General features: G+C 40.2%; 1 protein-coding gene across 3 annotated transcripts in view; it reads left to right on the top strand.

The window, feature by feature from the left end:
- The window catches only part of LOC135216239 (vacuolar protein sorting-associated protein 72 homolog), a 47,700-nt gene extending 34,998 nt beyond the window's left edge, over window positions 1-12,702 (top strand). For all 3 annotated transcript variants that reach the window (XR_010314835.1, XM_064251396.1, XM_064251397.1), the window contains one exon: window positions 11,994-12,702. Coding sequence is in view for 2 of the 3 variants with exons in the window: in XM_064251396.1 (XP_064107466.1) it covers window positions 11,994-12,089 (96 nt within the window). In the remaining variant the exon portion in view is untranslated. The remainder of the gene's footprint in view (window positions 1-11,993) is intronic.
- Window positions 12,703-14,349: the final 1,647 nt, after the last annotated feature.

Consider the following 14,349-nt stretch of genomic DNA (forward strand, 5'->3'; position numbering starts at 1 on the left):
TCCAGAAATTTTCCCTGGTAGGATGATAAAAACTTAACAGAGAAATATACGTTATTATAGTGCTAATAATACCTGATAATTTTCATTAGGCCCTAAGTTTCATTGAAACAAAAGTGTTATTTTTGGCAAATTATTTTTAACGAATCGCACCCCTCCAAAACTTGAAGTCACTTTACCAGGAGAGATTCAGTTCGGCAGCAAACGCAAATTGTTACATTCTGGCCTCACGGGCCAACCCGGTAAAGAAGGGGTTAATATCAGGGGTTTTTTTAACCGTTAGGTTGGTCCCAGGTGGTGGTCGGTTTGCCCTGTGTTATCCTGCCCATATGTTTTGCCTAGGATGGTCTTGTCACAATTGTGGTCAACGGGCCCCGTTGACAGAAACATCCAGAGAGCGCCAGCAAACTAGCAAAGGTCACACCTGGCTGGCAACTCTGAGATAAAGCAAATAAGGCAAGGCTTTAGGTTGACCAGTAATCCAATAGTCCTAACCTTTGCCCTAGCCAGGGGTAAGGGAACCAAATAAGGGTTAATCTTTTAATTTTAATTTAAAATTTCTAAAAAATCCTAGGACCCTGTCTCTCCCCACCATCCGTAAGGTTGGATTCCAGGCTATATTACTATAATCTTTGTCAGGTTTTAAAGTTTCAAATGACAAAATGTTATTGGTTATAATACAATTAAGGTTTGTTCATACTTACCTGGCAGATATATATACTTAGAGGGCCCAAACCCTCCTCCCTCAGGAGACGAAGGGCCATGATAAATATGAATAGAAAAATGGGAATGGTTCCTGATATCCGCCGCCCAGCGGCGGGAATAGTACTACCACCTGACCGCACGGCCACTAACGTGTGCCCGCGAATTTTTGAAAATTTCTGTCGGAAAAGTCGAATACACGCTATATATAATTCTTGCCAGGTAAGTTATGAAAACAAACTTAATTTGTATTTATAACAATAACATTTTTTTGAGGAACAAGCAGAGGCCGGTATTAACCTCGTACTGTTTCCAAAACTTGGTTGGTGGTATAAGTGGCTGGAAACTGCCTTCAGCTATGAGGATGAATGGTGATTTTAACAGTGAGGGTGTGAAGGAGCATAATTCTGGCAAGGAGTGTAAGCATGCTTGTGGTTGGGATGTAGGACTTTGAATGCTTAAGGATGTCAAGTCTTTGCTGCTGGCTAGAGGAGGACCAAGATAAGTAGTAAAACTTAGACTTGGGAGTAGATTTGGAAGTTGAAAAAACATTGATGAAGGGAACAATAAAAACACCCAGGTAATGATTGGGAAACGTAATGCTTCTCCCCAAAACATACAAACCAAAGAACTAGCTTAAGAAAAAACGGTTTTAAATGGGACAATTGAGTCAGAAGATCCTGGATGTTCATAGAGGTCAACTGCTGAAAGAAGGCAGGAAAGATCCTTAAATGCAGTACATCTCATTGGCTAACTCATAGTGTTGTCTATGTCTTAGGGAGAGGATGAAAAGGTAGGTAAATCCTAGCTCCATTCTCAACAAAAGGCAAACCATTGGCAAACAGAAAGCTGGCACCACCCAAGGATCCACTCTTGCCAATTCAGCAGAATTGCTTTTGGAAACCATCTCCAATGACGACCATGCAGTCAACCCTTGCAGTAAATTAGGGGGCTGTCAAGCATTTGGGGAGCAGCCTTGACTTTAGTAAAATTTCCGAAGGTGCTGATCCAGCAGGGGAAACAAGTGAGGTGTAACTGGTGGACACTCATAATGACATCTTTGTTTGGTTTTAACGTCAGTGAATGAATGCATTTGAATTTATGAACCTTTACTAGATTATCACAACCCTGCCTCCTAGGGAAGGTTTAGAAAGGGTAAAGGATCCACTGATGTCCCAATTTGCAAAAGTAGGTTATCTGTTGGCACCCATTGTGGGACTAACTAGTCCCAATGAAATGAGGTTTCTATTTGTGTTAAACAACCATCTTAAATGATTAAGTGGAAGAACTTCCAGAAAAGCCCACCTTTGAAGATCCTTCAAGATATATGATGTTTTTGTTCATCGAAAAACTTAACCTAGTCAGATATATATATAAGCTGTAATTTTCTGAAAGGTCCGACAGAAATTCAAAAAACCCTTCCGGCACCACACAGTGGTCGGGCCAGGAGGTTAGTAACCCATTTCCCGAGCCTGCTGGGGAGGCGGGTAATCAAGGAACCAGTCCCATTTTCTATTTCATTAAATTTTTTCTGTTCGCCCGGTGCCGGGAAACAACCTGTTTTTCAGTAACCTCCCGTCTTAGGATTTTGAAAAACTTCATTGGCCGCTTAAATATTCCTAATTGTCTTTTGGATTTATTGACTTGGATTTGTGGCTAGGTCAATACGCTATATTAAAATTGTTTTGATATGATTCCATTTTTTTGTATAATCTGGAAATCTAGTTAAGTTGGCTAGTTTTCAGAGGGTGTTGGTCTTGCTAAGATAGGGTGTTGGAGGCTACCGAAAAAAGCTGTTCGGTAGTTCACCGCACTATCGATATTGCACGATGAGGGCTATGTGTTCTTGCTTCTTTGTTGAGATTTTGTCAATGTAAAGGAGTGTGAGGGGGACTTTGTCTAATTCCATAAGGGAAGGACGTTATGATTCATATGGTATTGCCAATTAATCCAGTAAAACAAAAGTCAGGGTAGGCTAACCTACCTGTAAGGATCTATTTGTTTTTGCCCTAACCCATGTAGTATGGCCTTACTCGGGGGGGCTATAAATTATGGTATCGTGAGGTAATGGCCCTTTACGTTATAGATTCCATCTGTAATCTTGGAATCGAAGGTTGGCTCGCTCTCCATATCAATTGTGGTTGAAAAAGTGCTACTTCTGGTAGGTTGTTTACCTCCTAAACCCTGTAATGTTGCCTTTCGGGCCCTTAAACAAGTTTCCTGTAGAGGGTTATTGACCTCCTTTCTCTGATACTCTATCGATTTAGTAACTTAGAATCGAAAGTTTGGCTGGGCTTTGGAGAGCAAAAGTGGAAGTGGGCTAAGTGCAGTGACAAGTGGCCCACCCCTTGGTTGTAGTGGAGGGTTGCGTTCAGATTCGGGCCTTATTTCGCCTCTAGGCCGGGACCCTCTGCTTGACTCCCAGGAACAGGGAGAGAGCATGTCGAAAGCCGAAGGAAAGGGTTACGAAGGAAACTCCCACCCAACCGATCTGATTTGTGCCTTCGGCAGACCTGAAGTTACTTCCCAGGCTGCCACAAACCAAAGTGCGTGCACTGAAATCCTGCAAGGATTGCTTTCTTCGTCCTCCGAAAGCGTCCCTCCCTGCGCAGGGTGGGTTTTGGAGCTTTTCGGAAAGGGACCTCGCGCCCTCTAAATTAGAAGCTTTATTTAGATAGAAGAGGACGTTTTCACGTCCTCTCTCCTCTCTCTCGTTCATGCGGTTGCAGTGAGAAGTAAGGAAGTGGCGAAACGTTCCGCCTGAACCTCGTGTACGTCTTTCCAACCGAGGGAAAAGGAAAAGGGAAAGGGCCAAGTTCATATTAGCAGGACGCATTTTGAGGCGCGGAACGTCACCTAGCTTTTGTTGCTGTGAGGAATAAGAAGGCGTTTCCATCGCCCCGGCGTATTCTTTCACACGATCAAACCCTTCACCTGAGACTGCTTCGTGCAGTCGGTTTTCTCTCCGAGATGTCTAATGCTCTTCCCCTGAAGGCAGTTTCGATTGCATTGACGCCTGTCAGGAGCGTGACACTTTTCTGCACGCTTTTTTTTTTTTTTTTTTGACGCTCGGCTTGGACGGGACGTTCGGAATGGACGCCAGGCGCGCGCGCGGGTGCACGCCAAGCGCGCACCGGACAGTAGACGCCGAGGCCCGAGCGCACGCCAGTTTGATACCGAGCTGGCGAGCGGCGCGCCGAGAGTGCTCGCTGCTCGCCAGTGGACAGCCGAGCAGGGCGCGCCGAGAGTGCTCGCTGCTCGCCAATGGACGCCGGAGCGTGCTCGCTGCTAGTCAGTGGACGCCGAGCGCGCACAAGGCCAGGTGTGTCGCCTGGCTGAACGTTTCTGTTGAAGTCTTCAAGCTGATTTGGGCCTAAAGATTTTTTACCTAACTTCGGTGATCCCTTCTACATCGCCTGCGAAGAATGTGAAGTAAGCAGTGCTTCGGAGGAAGCTTAAAGGGAAAAGGCAACTTCGTTTTCGAAACCCAGCAAGACCACGGGTTTCGTGATTTATAGAGGTCTTTGTCAGTAATATTGCTTTTCGTAAAGTCCAGGATTGGATGGAGTTATGGAAAGCTCAAGGAAAGATCTCTTTTGCTCTACCGCAGTCAAGACTTTGCGGTAAGGCAGCTATGGGTTATGTAAAAGCTCGACGTCCTGCACGTCAGGACTCTCGGCAACGTTCAGTAGGATTCTTGCAAAGGCACTCATCAAAAGGAGGAAAGCTCAAGAAAGACACTTCCTTTGCCATACTGCCAATAAATTTTGATACGGGAGAGGAAGCTGGTTGGAGAGTTTCTTCCTCTTCCCAGGATAATTTTGCAAGCTTTTTAGCCCATCTGAAAGGGCTTTTTCAGATGATGATTTTGTTAGTTCCTAGTCGGGACTTACGCTGCCGAATTGAACATCGTCGTTCTACCTGTCGTAGCCGTCTCTTAACAGGATTCTTGCCCCTTCCTCGTTTGAGACGGGAATCGAAAATAAAATGCTCGACTTCCTGGATTACGTTTTGTCAATTCAGTGAATTTCCCCCATTGACAATATTCTATCGTTTTGTCAAGTAAGTGGGTATTTCCTCCCCTCATTGACAAATTATCTCTTTGTCCCGTAAATGGGTTAGTTCTCATTGACAAACTTCTCATTAACTTTATATTTGCGTAAGCGGATAAGCTCTTATTGACAAGATTCGGAAGAGCTCTCATTCATCATTCGCAGACTCGTACAAGAAAATAGACTTGTAGACTACGTCAATGAACGCTTATGTCCAATAACATAAGAAGCTTGAGCTGTCCGCTTCAATTCTCTTGAGTTTTGTTTATGAAAACTTGCCTGTCAGATATGTATGTAGCTGTATTTCCGAATTCAGCTATAGTATATATGTCTGCCAGGTAAGTATGAAAAAAAAACTTTATTGCAATATAATATCATATTTTGCCTTGCGTTATTTTACTACTGGTTGGCTCAAGTCATATACGCTTGCTGTAGTTACCTCTTCGGATGGCAACCGAGAGGTCTATTGTCTATTAATTTAAGGACATTTAATCGTTATCTCCCTGCAGCCTTCCAGGAGTTTCCTTTATTTATCTTTTACCGTTGTATGGTAGTGTTATGACGACACAAACGCATCTATATATTTAGCGTTTTCTGTTTCGCTTAAATATACCAGCTTGAGAGTCTCTTTATGCTAAAAATTACGGACCTATTTCTTCGTAGAATAGGGTAGCTGGCAACCCAGGCATAAAGTTAAGAGACGACGATCGTAAGCTGCTGCTGTCACTGTCCTCTCCGCCAGTCCAAACGAGGCAGTACCAGCTCGTTCGCTGTCATGCGCTGTAGGTTACGTCTCTCTCTCCTGCGGGATTGACTGACTAACCGTATCTCTGTGCTGGCAGTTACGTCTCTCTCTCTCTCCTGCGGGATTGACTGACTAACTGTATCTGCCTCCCACAATCACGGACTTTAGCCTTAGATTGAGGGGATTTCTTACATGAATGAATAAACATTGCATTCGTTTTGCCTTACTATGTTCTCAGAGATATCTCTTACTCCTTTCGGTGCTCGTTACCGCACGGGTATAGGAACTACGAGTCTACCGCAACATTTCACTATTATATGCTCTCCTGCTTAGGCAAAGCGCAGCCTTTTTAGGGAAGAAATAAACATACTGTGTGAGGGAATGGATGAGCTTGCTGGGGACCATTTCCTTCCTAAAGAAGTTTGTTTCCCTGAATAGACTGCAATTCAGACCTCTACAGTTTTTTCCTACCGGGAAACTGAAATTTTATTAAAGATCTAGGAATGATTCTGAACATCTCTCGGTGCGTTAAGTATCACTTGAGGCGGATAGAAAAGCAAGGTTGCAGGACATCTGGAGAGGGTTTCAGATGTCCTGGATCATAATCTGAAAGAAGTGGAAGCAATTCTGTCGTCCCTCCAGTCCTGGAAACGAGTTTTTGGAACCAGTGGTCCATATCAACTCTGATCTTCCACAGCTCTCTCATATCTTAGGAAGTATCTTCTCTCGGTCCCTGTTCGGGTTTACGAGAAAGAGCCTATTATAACAACAGACGTAGAATGTAACGATCCTCTAGAGGTTCGTTACAGGATTGCAAAAGTCCGTACGAATCGTCTCGATCGACGGCAGCAACTACTGACTTCCGAGTGGAATCTTTCTTTAGAAGTATGTTGAGAGTTATGGAGACTTAGGACGTCCTTTCATACATCTCTTCGCTATGATATTGAACAGGGATGGATGTTTAGTCTCTTTTCCCTTTTTTCAAAACGCTTAGGAAATGTAATAAGATGATTTATACCATCACAGGGAGCGACAATGACGCCTAATCGCCCCATGTTGGCCTTGCAAGATCCTAGATTCACAGAGGTCACGTCCTTCCAAGGACCTTTTCCGAGAGAGTCGGTCTACTTTATCATGAAAGGTACCTATAACCTCTCCGCTCTGAGTCTGACTACGTTCAGACTATCGAGATGTGTGACAGCATAAGATGCCAGTCTTCCCTTTCCGTTTGAAGAATGGGATAAGCTGGCAGTCACAACTATTAAAGAATAACGCAAATTATTGTTTGTTTACGGCCTTTGGGCTCCAGAGATTTGCTTCTGTCAAACAACAAAGCCCTTCACGATCTTTGAGTTCTGTGGAATCTCGAAACTCGCAATCACCATCTACTTTTTGTCTCACCTGTTTTCTCGGAGTCAGACACTCGTGCGAGATCAGGAGACACATAGTAGCCCTGAGTTTCTTGTTGACGAAGTCGGTTGCGTTTACACACCCCCGATGATCGTTTTAACATGAGACCAGGTTGGACTGTCAGGCATTCGTCCTTCGGGACTGAATCGCCTTTTTGCTCCTCGCTCCTTTCTCCTGGCACCAGAAGCTTGAGTCAGGAGTGGCTCAGGAGTTGATTCGCTAACGACGTTGGGTTGCGTTCATACCCCAAGGTTTGCTTAGCTTGAATCGCCCAGGCAGTCCAGACACTCATCCTTCAGCGAAGAATAGTGCCTTATGTGGTCTTCAGGGTACAGCCTTGCTGTCCTTGATGCGTCTGACTGGTCACTGGTCGGTCACCTGACTTTAGTACAGACTGACTGACTGTGCATGTCCAGATCGAAGCTTTCAATATGGAACTTAGACATAGTCTGAAGTTCTTGATGTCAAAGCATTCGAACATCTCCTACCTGTTAACTTCTTGCACGTGATCAGGAAGGCCCTTTTCTAACCACCCTAGATACGACAAAGAGGGTTAGTGAGGTTTTCAGCCATCGTCAGAAGTTTTGGCATTAGAGAACACAAGGGCGGTGCGTTCTCTAAGCCTTCCGTTGTGGCCTAAGAATGGAAACCCGTCTTGTTCTTGGGCCAGGAGCTTGGAATCAAGGATGGCACAAGTTATTGGGCAGGAGCCAGAGAGAGTCCTGTGCCCTGTCAGGTCTCTCAAGTTTTATCTACATAAAACTCAAGAATAAAGTCGAAGTCGTACGGACAATCTGCAGTGTTCCGAAAAGACCAGACTTGCCCATATCGAAGAACACCTGGCTTTATTGTTAAGGAGTTCTTTCAAAAAAGCTCCTTCATTGTGTTGGCACAAAGATTTGAAATCTTTTGATTTGAATGCTCACGAGGTGAGGGCGCGGCCTCGGAAGCATTTCAACAGAGCATGGCACTCAGCAACATCCTGAGTACCATGTTTTAGCGAAGCAACTCTGTGTTCAATTCACACTCCCTGCGAGATGTGAAGATGGCATATGAGATCTGCTGCTCGCTAGGGCCATACGTGTCTGCAGACACAATCTTGGGGGCAAGTAGTACCACTCATCCTATCCTGTAGAAAATGGTTAGGAAGAGCTCTTAATTTAGTAGTTGAGTCGCCGACAACGGTGACTTCTTAAACTCTTAAGCCTTAGTTTAACACACCTTAACTTGGCTAGGTTGGTCAGGTGGTGATATATATTTTTATATATATATTTATTTTACTTCTTAGCCCTATGGTATGGTCAATATGGTCTAGTCACGTCGTGGTCTCGCCCCTGTTGACAGATCATCTGGAGTGCACCAGCTATATAGGTCTCTACCTCGCTGGCAACTCTAGTAGCACAAGCAGACTTACGTGGCAATAACCACGAAGCCAGCAATGCTAACAGGTGGAACCAAGATGTAAATCATCTGCATGCATTTGTTTCCCAAAATCCTTCTATTCTGTCCCTTCCCACCTCCAACGGTGGGATTCAGCTATATATATATCTGACAGGTAAGTTTCATGAACAAAATGATATTGTTATGATACAATAAAGTTTGTTCATACTTACCTGGCAGATATATATAATTAAGTACCCACCCACCTCCCCTCAGGGGACAGTGGAAATAAAAATTATGAATAGAAAATGGGACTGGTTCCTGATACCCGCCTCCCAGCGGCGGGAATGGGTACTAACCACCTGGCCGACCACTGTGTGTGCCGGAAGTTTTTGAATTTCTGTCGGACTTCAGAAAATACAGCTATATATATATCTGCCAGGTAAGTATGAACAAACTTTATTGTATCATAACAATATCATTTTGGTTTAATAGAAATACTGCCATAAGAAATTTTGCAAGTTGTAATTGAAAGTATTGCAGTCCAAATCTGCTTTATAGGACCATTTCTCCAGTGACAAAATGTGTGATCAGAGATACTGTTTTCATGTTGTTCAGGCCCAAGTGGAAGGCACTAGATTGGACTTCTTCCACTTAATTTGGAGTCGGTCCAGGGTGCTGACACAATTTGACAAAACTATGGCTAGGTGCTGCTTTTGACCATTAACCTTGGTAATCATAAGGCCCTTGTTTTCTGACTTAAGTATGAGGTGGTGGATCATTTCTCTGTGTAATTATTGAGTGTTTAATAGATTACAAACTATAGTTTTAATGAGATTTTAATTGATTACAAACTTTAGTTTTTGATGAGACAAATGTAATCTCTGGTGTTCCCAAGGCAGTGTTATTAGCCTGTTATTTTTTGTATTAAATACTGTATGGTATGATATTTGGTTTGGTGTTGATTATGCAAAAGATGTTACTCTCTCTATAGTGATCCCATCTCCTGAAGATAGACCTGTGGCTGCTGAATCTTTTAAAAGAGGTTCAGCTAATATTAGTGCATAGTAGATTAACCCTCTTACGCCGACTGGACGTATTTTACGTCAACATTTTTTGTCTCCCGTGTGCCGACTGGACGTATTTTACGTCGACTTACAAAAGTTTTTTTAAAATTCGCGGAAAAATACTTATAGGCCTACCAGCCTAAAACTTTTGAATCACGCGCCTTGGGGGATACTGGGAGTTCACAGATCAAGGTGTTGTTTTGTTTACAATCGTTACGCAGGCGCGCAAGCGCGAATTTCTTTCTTGCCGCACTAAAAAGTATCTGTGACACATCACAGAAATTATTTCGTCACTTTGACAATTTTTGTACCATTGTAAATTAGCCGTTACATGAAGTATTATATATGAAAATGTGTGCATTTTTATGTAGAATACAACAATAAAATACTCATGGTTGCAGCTTTTATCAGTTTTGAGATATTTTCATATAAATAACGATAATTGCCAAAATTTCAACCTTCGGTCAACTTTGACTCTACCGAAATGGTCGAAAAACGCAATTGTAAGCTAAAACTCTTATATTTTAGTAATATTCAATCATTTACCTTAATTTTGCAACTAATTGGAAGTCTCTAGCACAATATTTCGATTAATGGTGAATTTATGAAGAAACTTTCCTTACGTCCGCACGGTAACTCTTCCGAAAAAAATCATACATGCGATTGTGGTAATGTTTGCACCATTTTAAAATTAGCCGGTATATAAAGTTTTATATATGGAAATGTGCAAAATTTCATGCACAATACAACTAAAAACAACCCATGGTTGTAGCTTTTATCAGTTTTGAGATATTTTCATATAAATAACGATAATTGCCAAAATTTCAACTTTTGGTCAACTTTGACTCTACCGAAATGGTCGAAAAACACAATTGTAAGCTAAAACGCTTATATTCTAGTAATATTCAAGCATTTACCTTCATTTTGCAACAAATTGGAAGTCTCTAGCACAATATTTCGATTTATGGTGAATTTATGAAAAAAATAAACATTTTCTTTACGTCCGCGCGGTAACTCTTCCGAAAAAATCATACGTGCGATTGTGGTAATGTTTGCACCATTTTAAATTAGCCGTTACATAAAGTTTTATATATGAAAATGTGTGCAATTTCATGTAGAATACAACAAAAAATAATTGAAGGTTGTAGCTTTTCTCATTTTTGAAATATTTGCATATAAATCACGATAAATAGAAAAAAAAACACGTTCGGTCAACTTTGACTTTACCGAAATGGTCGAAAAACGCAATTGTAAGCTAAAACTCTTACAGTCTAGTAATATTCAGTCATTTATCTTTATCTTGAAACAAATTCGAAGTCTCTAGCAAAATATTTAGATTTATGGTGAATTTAAAAAAAAATCTTTCCTTCCCTCCGTGCGTAGATTCTCCGCCACAAATCTCCGAAATGCGTACATCCCATTCTCGGAATATTTGCTCTGTTTCATATTAGGCATTTCATAGCTTTATATATATGAAAATGTGCACAATTTCATGTAGAATAAAACAAAAAATATTTGAAGGTTGTAGCTTTTCTTATTTCCGAAATAATTGCATATAAAAAAAATATATATAAAAAAATTCGACATTCGGTCAACTTTAACTCGTCAGATATGGTCGAAAACTGCAATTGTAAGCTAATACTCTTACAGTATAGTAATATTCAATCATTTGTCTTCATTTTGAAAGAAATTGGAAGTCTCTAGGACAATATTTAGATTTATGGTGAATTTTTTAAAAAAATATTTGCTTATGTCAGCGCGTTACGAATTCATGCATTATTTTGTGATAATATTTCCTCTGTGTTGCTTTTATTGTTTTACAATGTGTTATATAACAAAATGATCGCAATTTAGTGTACATAACAATAAAAAAAGGTAACTTGTTACCTTTAACCGTTTTGCGCACAGCGCGATTTGAATACAATTATATATGAAATTTCGTTTTTGCGCTATCATATATCGCATTATTTATATATTATAATGATAATTTTTTTCATTTCTGATGGTTGCATACTAAACTTCAGCCAATGACAAAAAAAGGAGCCCAAAATGAACTCTTAATCTTGAAAACTAAGCGCGCTGTGATTTTTTGAAAAAAATATTTTTTTCCGCTTCCGCGCTCGCTCTGAAACACCTCCGGCACACGGGAGACAATTTTTTTTTTACCGCTTCGGCATAAGAGGGTTAAGGGGGAAGAAGGTAAACCTTCTGACCACGCATACTTTGGTTTAATTTAGTGTTTGCAGTTAATTTAGGAGTGAAGTTGGTAATTTGGTGAATATCAAATATGATTATTCAAGTAATGACCAGGGCGTGCATGGGATACTTGGTGTCAAGTATACTATGGCAATATTCTCTCTCTCTCTCTCTCTCTCTCTCTCTCTCTCTCTCTCTCTTCTCGTCCTCTCTCCTCTCTTTCTCTCTCTCTCTCTCTCTCTCTCTCTCTCTCTCTCTCTCTCATTTTTAAGAACTAGATTGTATGCAATTTCAGGGGACTATTTATAATAAGGAAGGATTTTAATTTTAGTGGACTTTATCTAATGTTTTTATTATTGTCCCTGTAATTTGTGGTTGTTTTTTGAACATGAAATAGTGTTCTGTCCACTGAGCCTATTCTCTTTTTTTTTCTTTATTCTACAGGTGGTTCAAGCTAGTCAAGTGGTTCAAGGTGGTCGGTTCACCATTCGTCCAGTGGCTAACCAGACATTCACAAATTTACAGTCCCTTCTTAAATGAGTGCACCATCCTTCTTCATAGCACCAGAGGTTCTAGTTTAAGTTGACACATTAATTTTGTTTAGGTCTTTAGTATGGTATATTGCCTATATAATCTTTAAAATAAAGCATTGTTATTTCCAGTTGCATTCCTTTGTTAAACTATATAGCAAGTAGTATGACTGAAAGAAACCAAATCCTTTCTGTTCCAAAAGCCATTGATGCTAACTTATTGACATAACTTGCGTAACATTTCAGGATCTTTGTGCCAGGTGTTTTTAAGTTGATGGAAAGTGTTTTTTTAAAATTTTTGTACAATGGTAAAGATTTCACCAACCTTTCTTTAGGTTACACTCAGTTTTTGGTTGTAGCCTCAGTTTTTGAAATGTATAGATTTTTGGAATTATTTACTTTAATTTCTTGAATGTTTTTCACTTTGGGTAATCTCAGTCATGGGTTACATTTTAAACCTGTGGAGTATACAGTGTTTAGAAGCCACTTTTGCTAAAACTAGTTTGTGAAACTTATTTTATATTTTATTTTGATAATTTATATCAGTTGGATTTAAATATATGTATATACAGAATATTTCATAAACTCTATGTATGTTATTCCTAATAAAAAAATTTTCATTATATTGTTGTTTTTTCTTTCTTTCTTTATTAGTTATTAGTTGATATAATAATAGTTGCCATTTGTCAAATTGCAGACTACTTGAAAAGAGTTAATTCTTGGGTCTTGACTTGCCTTAGTGATAAGTTCATATCCTCAGTTTTACTGATGTTGGCAGGTTTGAGATCTTCCTTTTGTAAAAGCAGTTATTTTTGGAAAAACAGCTTTTTGCAATTCCACTTTTATTGTATGACTAATATCCCTCACATTCACAATTGATCCCTGATCTCTTTATCTGCCTGGAGCAAGTGATTCGCTGGACAGCAGCACTAATATGCAGTGAATGTGTGTCCTTTCTTCCTCACACTGTTGGACTGTGGAAGAGCCTCCTAGAGGAAGTTCCCGATACATTACTTCCCTAAGACTATTCTCCTTGGATTTGAATACATTTTTATCCATTTAATAATTAATTATTTTTTTTATTTATAATAGGGAATCTCCTCGTTTTGTATTTCCCCTTTACCATGTCTTACTTCTTCCTAGTGAACGCCACATTCTTTGGAAGCTTGAATTTCTAGTGAATGGCCCCTGTGGGCTTGTTCCATATGAATAGGTTTCATCTGAAGAACAATAATTTGTACAAAAATCTCAGAATTCTTTGAACCATATACGTATTACTGATTGTTTATGCGTGAGAAGGATCTCTTACTCTTCTTGACAGAAGTTTAATTGCAGTTATTGCATAGGCTTTGGAAAAATGAACATTGTCAGAATGAAGGCGTTTCTAGCATGGGAAAGCATCGTGTTATTGAATTATATGAAGATCTTTGTCCGGGTACCCTAACAAGTGGTCTAAATAAAATATTGATGATTTCCAGAGAAGGGAAGTGATATGGAATACATTTAAATGATCAAAATTGAGTACGTATATTGAAATCTGTCTGCTTCGCTGGGTTAATTTAGCCTTTGGTCACTGCTTATTACCCATGAGCAAGATCCCTTTCTGGCAATGGCTAGCATAATCTTTCCCTGACTAGTAGGTAATTTAAGTGCACAAGTGAGTTTAGACGTGGGAAAAACTGTTGAAAGTCACAAAGAACTTCTTAAGTCTGAAGAATATTTCAAGTTGTGGGATGCAAATTGAACATAGATTTCATTGCTAATCCTTGAATTGGAGTTAAAATGTATTAGTGATCTGGCACTATAGCAGAGGTTAGACAATTTGTGGGACAGAAAATAAGCACATCAAAAGGTGTTTAGTTAATGCTATTGCATCTGCCTTGATCTGATCATGAAAGGAACGATGTCATAGTATATAGACAAAAAAGAAACTCACTTTTTTTCCCACAGAGCATTAATACACAGTTTATCATTAAGGTAAAATCTACTAACTGCTATAACATACGCGTAACTCTCTCCCATCTTGCTGTCCACACGCTCCAAACTGTGAGGTTTTCTTCCTGTTACACCATTCAAGCCTACCTACCCGCAATTTCAATTTCCAATCCTGAATGATCTCATAGGTCCTAGTGCTTGGCCTTTGGCCTCAACAATATATTCCATTCCATCCCACTAGGTGCATCGACTAGAACTTTGTAATTTACAACGTAGTAAAAAGTTATTTAAGTGAAAATTTGAGGAAATAAGGTAAATAACTTTATTAAGGCAAA

This window comes from Macrobrachium nipponense, chromosome 6, assembly GCF_015104395.2.
Source record: "Macrobrachium nipponense isolate FS-2020 chromosome 6, ASM1510439v2, whole genome shotgun sequence".
Lineage (NCBI taxonomy): Eukaryota > Metazoa > Arthropoda > Malacostraca > Decapoda > Palaemonidae > Macrobrachium > Macrobrachium nipponense.